Source organism: Homarus americanus, unplaced genomic scaffold, assembly GCF_018991925.1.
Source record: "Homarus americanus isolate GMGI-L3 unplaced genomic scaffold, GMGI_Hamer_2.0 scaffold53225, whole genome shotgun sequence".
NCBI lineage: Eukaryota > Metazoa > Arthropoda > Malacostraca > Decapoda > Nephropidae > Homarus > Homarus americanus.
Window position 1 is genome coordinate 996,001 of NW_024750875.1, and position 10,975 is coordinate 1,006,975.

General features: G+C 40.2%; 1 protein-coding gene across 1 annotated transcript; it reads left to right on the forward strand.

The window, feature by feature from the left end:
* The first annotated feature begins 4,692 nt into the window (after nt 1-4,692).
* LOC121854452 lies at nt 4,693-6,079 on the forward strand. Its single transcript, XM_042349126.1, has one exon. The coding sequence runs from the start codon at nt 4,944-4,946 to the stop codon at nt 5,793-5,795; it is 852 nt and encodes a 283-aa protein (XP_042205060.1). The 5' UTR covers nt 4,693-4,943; the 3' UTR covers nt 5,796-6,079.
* The last annotated feature ends 4,896 nt before the right edge of the window (nt 6,080-10,975 follow it).

Below are 10,975 nucleotides of genomic sequence, written 5' to 3' on the forward strand. Positions count from 1 at the left end.
CCCTTACACTGTACCCTGCTGTGTCAACACCCACACCCTTACACTGTACCCTGCTGTGTCAACACCCCTACACTGTACCCTGCTGTGTCAACACCCTTACACTGTGCTGTGTCACCCCCTGCTGTGTCAACACCCCTTACACTGTACCCTGCTGTGTCAACACCCCACTGTACACTGTACCCTGCTGTGTCCACCCTTACACTGTACCCTGCTGTGTCAACACCCACACTGTACCCTGCTGTGTCAACACCCTTACACTGTACCCTGTCAACACCCTACACTGTACCCTGCTGTGTCAACACCCCACTACCCTGCTGTCAACACCCCCTACACTGTACCCTGTGTGTCAACACTTAACACTGTGTCACCCCTACACTGTGTACCCTGCTGTGTCAACACCCCACACTGTACCCTGCTGTGTCGTGTACCCTGCTGTGTCAACACCCTTACACTGTACCCTGCTGTGTCAACACCCCTACACTGTACCCTGCTGTGTCAACACCCTTACACTGTACCCTGCTGTGTCAACACCCCTTACACTGTACCCTGCTGTGTCAACACCCTACACTGTACCCTGCTGTGTCAACACCCTTACACTGTACCCTGCTGTGTCAACACCCTTACACTGTACCCTGCTGTGTCAACACCCCTACACTGTACCCTGCTGTGTCAACACCCTTACACTGTACCCTGCTGTGTCAACACCCTTACACTGTACCCTGCTGTGTCAACACCCTTACACACAATCCTGCGGTACCAACTAGTCTTTTTTCGGGAATTAGCCCACCCTGGCACAGGTCGAACGACCCACAGCGGGGCCAGGGGAGCGAAAAAATAAGAATAGAACGAAATTAAAAATAGAAAAGAAAAAGATCATACTAATCTACACCAGGAAGATGCCGGGAAACCAGCTTTTAAAGTGAGACATTGTATGAGTATGGAAACAAGAAGGCAGAGCATTCCGCAGTTTGGCTGTGTGAGGAAAGAAGGATGTAGTATAACGGTTATTCTAGTGTGACCGACATCCACAGTCTATCGCTGTACTCTGATGTGCCCTACTGTATTGGCTATAAATAAACTTGCACCTTTAATGTGGTAAATATATAACAAAACACACACACACAGCCATCACTACAATCGCTTCTCGGCCTATTGTCTAAAATCAAAGCGTGTGCCATCACTACAGTTAAATAACAAATATTAAAATGCAACAAATTAATAACAGGAAAAACATATTATAATACAACGTTTCCAAGTCGTAGCTATTTATAAAATATTTCTGCTTGTACTCGGAAAAGTGTTTATTCAGTTTGTAATTTTCACTAATCGTAATTGCCTATGCTTCTGCTTATACAAGAACAAAATATGATATAACGTCTTTTTTTTTATCCCAGTCGTAGCTATTTATGCTTTGTTCTCACTAGAATAAAATATCTAGTGTAAATCTAGTTAATATCTAGTAAATATCTAGTTGTAGCTGTCTAGAGAAGTCGACTTGTGAAAGAGACCTAGGGGTACTTGTAGGCCCGGACCTACGGCCTAGAAAACAGTGCGTTAATGTTCGAAATAAGGCAAACAGAGTATTGGGTTTTATATCTAGAAGTGTAAGTAACAAGAGTGCAGAGGTCTTATTGCAACTATATCTTGCGCTAGTTAGGCCGCACCTCCATTATGCGGTTCAGTTCTGGTGCCCCTATTATAGAATGGATATAAATTCACTAGAGTCGGTGCAGCGAAGAATGACAAAAATGATTCCGGGACTTAGAAACCTTCCATATCAGGATAGGTTAAAGAAACTTAACTTGCATTCCCTAGAAAGACGAAGAGTGCGGGGAGATATGATAGAAGTATTTAAGTGGGTGAAAGGAATCAATAAAGGGGATATAGATAAAGTTCTTATAATATCCGAGCAGGATAGGACTCGGAGCAACGGATTCAAGTTGGATAAGTTTAGGTTTAGGAGGGAGATAGGAAGAAACTGGTTCACAAATAGGGTGGTGGACGAGTGGAACAAGCTTAGCAACTTTGTAGTAAGTGCGGGAACTCTGGAAAGTTTCAAAAGGAGGCTAGATAGATTCATGGATGATAGAGAGTGGTAGTAACTCTCGACAGGAGCTGCCATGCACAGGCCAACCGGCCTATTGCAGACTCTTTATTTTCTTATGTTCTTATGTACTTATAAAGAGAAAAGTTAAAGCATATTATTATTCTAAGATAAGATTTGCAATATTTTAATGCGATATTCAAAGTGTACTCAGCAAAGGATGTGGCACATAATTATTTTGTAATTCACATTCTTAAGTATTGAAAAAATTGCAGACCACAGTCTAGAGTAGGCCTATTAATGTTATAGACAGCACGCTATAGTAGCACCAAAGTTATACACTATTAACTAAGTTTAAACCCAGTCGTACCTTAATTCTGCTCATATTAGGAAAAATAATGCATCGCATGGTGTTCCTAGAAGGCAGAATTTGTTAAGGTGTTTTCTTTAAGTACGTGAGAGTGTAGCGTACTGTAGGATCTGCAGTGGATTCCTCCCCTACAAACGCCGTGTGTCGCTGACTGGCCGACCCCTGCGAATCTACCGGCGTATCCCTCGTGGTCAAGGTCAGGTAACCAGCGGGGTGGCCTACCATCAAGCCACGCCTACCCCCGCTATATAAGACCTCACCTAGCCGTCATCGACCTCTTTCTACCTACAGCCAATCATCAAGCAACACCACCTCCTGCCTGGCGGCCCTCGCTCCCGCCGGCGAGCATGGCGACCCACAAGCTGGTCCTCCTCTGAGCATCCTCACCAACCAGCTCTCTCTACATCACGCTTGTAACCACCCTGCTACTTCCCAGCACCAAGCTGCACTGTACATCCGATACAACATGTATACAGAGAGCACATTGTGAGTTTCCTTTCTCCATCCCATCCTGAGTGTGAACCAACATCCCGTACCCCCACAGATCCACTACAAGTGTGTTGATACCTGTACTGCTCCGGTAAATGGGGCGGTAGCTTGGATGGTAGTGTGGACATCGTGATAAGGGGTAGTTATTATTATTGTTAGTAGTATTTTTTATAAGTTTTTACTTTATTATTATTATGATTGTTGTTATTATAAATGTTATTTATTTTTATTTCTAGTTATTGTTGTCATTATTTAGATCAGTGTTACAGTGAATGTTATCTATCTCACTCCTTCCCTCCACTGTGTTTATATCCTTCCCTCCCACTTTTGGCTTCCCCTCCGCTTTTTCTTCCTTGTTTTGTCCCTTCTCTCTTTTACACTCATACAAACAAACGCACACAAAATCGGGGAAATGACGACAGGAGAGAAAGAGAGAACAGGAGGTTGAGTTATCAGGGTGACGTGATGTGGAGAAGCACCGAGGAGGGGAGGGTGCGTTAATCACGTGATGTGGGAGAAGCACCGAGGAGGGGAGGGTGCGTTAATCACGTGATGTGGGAGAAGCACCGAGGAGGGGAGGGTGCGTTAATCACGTGATGTGGGAGAAGCACCGAGGAGGGGAGGGTGCGTTAATCACGTGATGTGTGCGTTAATCACGTGATGTGGGAGAAGCACCGAGGAGGGGAGGGTGCGTTAATCACGTGATGTGTGTGTGTGTGTGTGTAAGCAAAATGTGTCTTGATTTATTCGGCCGTTGTACAGTACACACTCACACTGTCAAATAAAATATATTATTTGTAGTTGCTTTATCACTCTGGTTTAGGTGCCCCACAAGCATGTTACATATATACTTCGTTGCACTTGGTTATTATGGTATTACATTTTACCTTTAAAGGAATGAGAAAATTTACACTACAAACTGTCACTCAACATTGTGCACTGAATTCTCTCCACGTATGTTGGTAAACGTGACGCAATACTATTATACTTGGTCTTCACAATAATACCGATCTTCTAAATGGCATCTTTTCATTGTTGTACCAGACTGTACTGTTTAGTTTTTAGTTTACTAAATTTCAAAGTCTGAAAAGTAAGACAGTGAATATTTTCGTGCTTCAACGTCGAGGCTATGGTGCTGTCTGAAGGTCGCATGACGTCATCGTAGTATTGCCATTTAGTTTATTATTTTCTAAGGGATTTCCGGTGCACATTGTCATCCAACACACCCACTTCTTGACAGATAATTATACGTATAGATATTACACCAGTTTATTGTAGATAACATACAAACTTAAGAAAATATATTCCGAGTCGTGAATAATCCATGTTCAGTAATACAATAGGATATATAGTGGTGCTAGCACAACTACAGCGTGCGGTCAGGGTTTTTTTTTATCATATTCGCCACTTATCAGCTTACTAGCCGTTAGATTAGGTTAGACTAAAGATATCCTTGTAGACCGCACGCTATAGTAGCACCTATAAATTAATCTCTTAAATTAATCGAATTGATCAAGAGGCATTAAGTTTATTTTGATGTCTCTTCAACATTATCTGTTGATGGCGTATTTATATTCGGAAAATAACCTTCAACACGTTTAGTTCCGATATGTTGACCACTGTAACTCTGATTCACCAACAAGCACCAAACATGAGAGCTGCACGTTCTGGTACGGACCAAAACGTACTGGGCTTGATTTCCAACCAATCAGGGAGTCCCAAGGTATACGTCATCACTAGAATAGTGTTCTCCTATTGGTTGAGAATAACGTGCGCACTGCGCGGTTTCCTAGAACTGGCAGGGATAGGACGTACGAGCTTTGTCGCTTTGTTATACTTTTAGCGTCCAGTGGAGGTGGATGTGTTTGGGGATCGTTATTATATCCAGGAAACTGTTACTGTTATACACAGTTGTATAAAACGTAAACTTTGTGGAACAACTATTGTGTGTACCAGTTCGGATACCCTTCAACTATCTTGTAGAGGAGAGAAGCGTGTGTTACTTAGCTTCTGTTGCAAGTTGTGTTAGGTACATGTAAAATGAGTGATCTTCTTGATGGTGGGTGGAATACGGTGGATCATGTATCGCCTACTTCACTGTCATTACAAGTCTCTGACAACATTCCCATCCCTGTGGGTGGCGGGCAGGACCTACAAGAGCTGGACAACAACACCCTGGTGACTGTGCTCGGCCTTAACCCATCACCTGAAGAATGCACCAACAAGTTGCTGGACGAGTGTCTACATTATACCGACCTCTTGCCATCAACTCCCATTGCCTTCTCGCCCCAGGATGTGTCCACAACTGTCCACCCCACTACCTACATTACCGATCCCCACCACCTAGATTGTGTCACGTACACTCAGCCTGTAACACTGACGCTGGATGACTACCAGGGATTAGAATTTATCGAGAATTTGGTGACAGTAAGTCAAGCACCAGAGGCAGTGACTCCTCAAGAACCTTGTGTCAGCACCACCAGCGAGAGCTCCACGCCTGCTACACCAGCCACACTCAGCCCTCCTTCAGATAGTGAAGGGCCTACAACCAGGAGACGCAGAAGACAACAAGATATCACTAAGGTCAAAGCACCAAGGCAGCGTCGGCCAAAGAAGACCAAGATTTACGAGCGGGAGGATCCCTTCGAGGATCCTGTCGCCGAAAAACGCAGACAAAACGCAATTAACGCCAAGAAGAATCGAGACAACAAGAAGAAATTGCTGGAGGATTTAGACGACAAGGTGGCGGCGGTGACACGGGAGAGAGATGACCTGGAGCAGGAGGTGAAGCAGCTGAGGCAGAGAGAACAAGAACTCAGACAGGAACTGATGTCTCGTTATGGTGTCACTTTCCCCCCCGTCGTCCCCAGTCCTCACAACAGTTTCTGTTAGAACACGTTTACAAAGCTCAATATTTTAAATCACCGAGTGGCTTATGTGGGCCACCCATATAGTGCTGAGAATAAGTTGCAGATACCACATAACCAGATTAGGGAAGGTTGCCGTTGTCATGACCCTAATGATAGTGCCATGACAATTGATAGATAACATCGTTATGCTGTGTTATCGCTTTCCGATTAATTCATACACCCATGCCTAATATTATTTCTGCTAATCTCCAAGTTCAAAACATTAAGAGATGTACTGATTTTAAATTTAAAAATTACTTAAATTTTTTGTTTTGTTTTTCTGACCTTAACAAATTACTCAGTATATGTGATAACTTAATACTATGCTCAGAGTATATGTTAACAATAGAAAAAATTACATCAGAACACAACCATGGATAACATGACTTGTACCATAAGTAATTTAAGGGGGGAAACAATAAATGACAATCATACACCCAAAACATTCACTAATACCGGTGTCAATTATCCGAGTGACTACACCCAGTGACGAACATTTTGTGTACATGCTGCCACTGTAACTACATGTGGAATATTATTGGATTACACATTTAAGAAGACAAATTTATTTGAAGTAAAAATATACATCAAGAACTTTGTTGTGATACAGATCCTGATAGTTTTATTTTAGTCAGAATCTACCAACTTTTTTTTGTGGGGGCCAATAATGGCAACTTTATGACGTCACATTGACGTCAACAACTCTCGCGCATGGTCCCAGGATCTAAATAAATTATTCATAGGACACCACAGTAAGGATATATATATATATATATATATATATCTATCTTGATAAAATCACACGGGAAGATGGAAACAACGGAGTACCTTAGCTTTCGTCTTTATTCAAGACATCTTCAGAGGCAACGAAAGCTAAGGTACTCCGTTGTTTCCATCTTCCCGTGTGATTTTATCAAGATTTATCTTATCCACGTTGTCATTGTGGATTTACATGAAATATATATATATATATATATATATATATATATATATATATATATATATATATATATATATATATATATATGTTAATAACAACAAGGAAATCATTTTCCTTGTGGTTATCAGCATATACCTGGATCAAGTGCACCTATAGTGATTTACTTGCATATATATATATATATATATATATATATGTTAGTTTGATACAGCTGTAATGCCTGTATTTCTCACTAACACGTCATGGGTTCGAGTCACCCTGGTGTGGACACTTGAGAAGGGTGTTATCCAGTGTGACCCTACCAAGCACCACAGGTTTATTCCGGGTTTCTGTACCAATGCTGGACAATAAAGAACATAATAAAGAAAAAACTAACCAACTGAACTGTCAGTAAGTTCACTTACTTATGAAACAGTCGCATACCCTTCCCTTCCCAATGTGACGTAGACATGACGTCAGAGTAACGTCACAATCTCATCCAGTCCCCGGGAATCCCCAGTTAGCCCGAGGCACGTTCCCTTCCCAGCTATGGTTGTCAGGAGCATTGTACCTACTTCACTTACTTTATTCTCTTCGTCTTGGGACAAAACGATCCCTGAATTCGGTGAATTCTGGGATCGCTCAGCGCTGCTCTTATAAGTTAAATATACCGCGGGCATCTTGATCGTTCACTGGAAATTGGGATTATTTTCCAGACTCCGGGTTGATGTTGTGAATAACTTTTACACAGTGAATATTGTATTGATATATGATCCTATAATGCAAAACATGGTATTATATTAAAGAATATTATACTGATTGATATTATATCATAGTATACCATACAACTACAATATTGATAATTTAGTTTTCTTAAGACGTAAATTAGAAATGGGAAAATGACGATGAAATATACCGTAGATCTCGAAGACAACCTGGTTCTATAGGACGATAAGCAAACCACTATATCTAACGGTGAACGGAAATAAAGTCACTTGAAGATGACTTGTACACATTGACAACACATTAAATATATATATATATATATATATATATATATATATATATATATATATATATATATATATACAGTATATCATGTAGATCCACAATGAAAACGTGGATAAGATAAATCTTGATAAAATCACACGGGAAAAGGGAAACAACGGAGCACCTTAGCTTTCATCATTATTCAAGACATCTTCAGAGGCAACTGGATTACATGGACAGAGAGAGGCTTAAATATACAGGGTGACCTTAAAAACATGAGGTCAGGTCATAATGATGTCATCCACTAATCCACACACACGAAGAGGAGCTTAAGAGAAGGGGGGTGATTGATTGATTGATTGATACGTTTATTGAGATACAAAAAACATTAATACATCTCAAAGGGATGAAGTGACATAAGTCATCCTCACCCCAGTCCAGGAATGTCCCTCTCAGGACTCACATAAATCCCTAATATTTCATATAATCAGTTATAGTACATAGTTATATTCTAGATGCAAAATTTCTATATTTCTTTAATATTTCATCTATTTTCCCATTTCCAAACATCCACTCTATTTGCATGGGGACATTATTTATATGAGCATTTCTATATACATTAAGCAATAAGGGGGGTGACGTGACTAGTCAGGTCAGGTCAAAAATATGGGACACACTAAATAACTATCATACATCTATATCAAAGGTTTTTAAAGCATTTTTAACCTTGGGCCACTGACAAATATATTTATGTAACATATTATCAGTTTTGAACTGACCATCACTAAGGTTTATTGATTTTAATTCCTTAATCAAACTAGCTTCAACCAGAAGTCTAGGCCCACTCTTGCTCATAATCTACATAAACGATCTAGATACCGGGATCAGCAGTGACATAAGCAAGTTTGCGGATGACACCAAAATAGGGCGGCAAATTAATTCAGGGCAGGATGCAAATGCATTACAGGAGGATCTAAATAAACTGCACGGGTGGTCTGAAAAATGGCAAATGAAATTCAACACCAGCAAGTGCAGCGTACTTAATATTGGAAGAACAAATACTTATAATGTATACAGCCTTAACAACATCAACCTAGAGAAGTCGACTTGTGAAAGAGACCTAGGGTACTTGTAAGCCCGGACCTACGGCCTAGAAAACAGTGCGTTAATGTTCGAAATAAGGCAAACAGAGTATTGGGTTTTATATCTAGAAGTGTAAGTAACAAGAGTGCAGAGGTCTTATTGCAACTATATCTTGCGCTAGTTAGCCGCACCTCGATTATGCGGTTCAGTTCTGGTGCCCTATTATAGAATGGATATAAATTCACTAGAGTCGGTGCAGCGAAGAATGACAAAAATGATTCCGGGACTTAGAAACCTTCCATATCAGGATAGGTTAAAGAAACTTAACTTGCATTCCCTAGAAAGACGAAGAGTGCGGGGAGATATGATAGAAGTATTTAAGTGGGTGAAAGGAATCAATAAAGGGATATAGATAAAGTTCTTATAATATCCGAGCAGGATAGGACTCGGAGCAACGGATTCAAGTTGGATAAGCTTAGGTTTAGGAGGGAGATAGGAAGAAACTGGTTCACAAATAGGGTGGTGGACGAGTGGAACAAGCTTAGCAACTTTGTAGTAAGTGCGGGAACTCTGGAAAGTTTCAAAAGGAGGCTAGATAGATTCATGGATGATAGAGAGTGGTAGTAACTCTCGACAGGAGCTGCCATGCACAGGCCAACCGGCCTATTGCAGACTCCTTATTTTCTTATGTTCTTATGTTTAAGCTTTTTTCCCAAGCAATGGGATGATTATTATTCCTAACATGAACGAACAAGGCACTGCTTTCAGATGCTGTTCTGATATTATACTTATGTTGTTTGATTCTGAGCTGCAGTGTTTTTCCTGTCTATCCTACATAATTACAATTACATTTGCTACATGGAATACAATAAACACTTCCATTTACATTCAAACTTGGGCTATTTCTTATTAACATATTGGTAATGGTTGAGTTATACTTGAAAATAACATTAATATTTAGTAGCTTGAGGGACCGAACTAACGGGACAAATTTATTACGATAGGGCAGAGTCAAAATATTCTTAAGTGAAGGAATTTGCCTGGTTTGAGAGGAATGAAAGGATTTTTTAGCGTTTTTAAAACAACGATCAACAAACACAGAAGGGTACCCGAGTTTCTGTGCAATGGAACGAATGTGTTTCAATTCATCGTCAATAAATTCAGAGTCACAAATACGCAGACATCTTAAGAACATAGCAGAAAAAACTGACATTTTGGTAGACTCCATGTGATTCGATAAAAAGTGTATGAAACTGTCTACCTGTGTGGGCTTTCTGTATACATTAAATTTGTAGTTTTGGCCATTTCTCATGATAAGCACATCAAGGAATGGATCCCTTCCAAGTAAATCACTGTAGGTGCGCGTGATCTAGGTATATGCTGATAACCACAAGGAAAGAAGAAAATACGAAGTTCCCAAGCGCTTTCGTGTAATTCACATCTTCAGGGGTGAGTACAGTCTGTACTCACCCCTGAAGATGTGAATTACACGAAAGCGCTTGGGAACTTCGTATTTTCTTCTTTCCTTGTGGTTATCAGCATATATATATTTTTTTTACGGGGATTAGCCCACCCGGGCACAGGTCACTGACCCACATCAGGGCCTGGGAGGCGAAAATGTAATAATAATAATTATTCATATTAAATAAAAATTATAATAAAAATACAAAAATAATAATTAAACAATTTATAGTAAATAAAATTTATAATACAAAATTAAACACAAAATAATAATAATAACAATAATAATAATAACAACACTAATAATAATAATAACAATAATGATAAAGAACCATAAAGAAATTAAAAAATGAAAAATCAATAGTGAGAAACAATATATGTACAGTATGTTGTGTCGTCAAAGTAAGAGAAACAATTGAGACCCTGCAATTACATAAGAACATAAGAAAATAAGGAGTCTGCAATAGGCCGGTTGGCCTGTGCATGGCAGCTCCTGTCGAGAGTTACTACCACTCTCTATCATCCATGAATCTATCTAGCCTCCTTTTGAAACTTTCCAGAGTTCCCGCACTTACTACAAAGTTGCTAAGCTTGTTCCACTCGTCCACCACCCTATTTGTGAACCAGTTTCTTCCTATCTCCCTCCTAAACCTAAACTTATCCAACTTGAATCCGTTGCTCCGAGTCCTATCCTGCTCGGATATTATAAG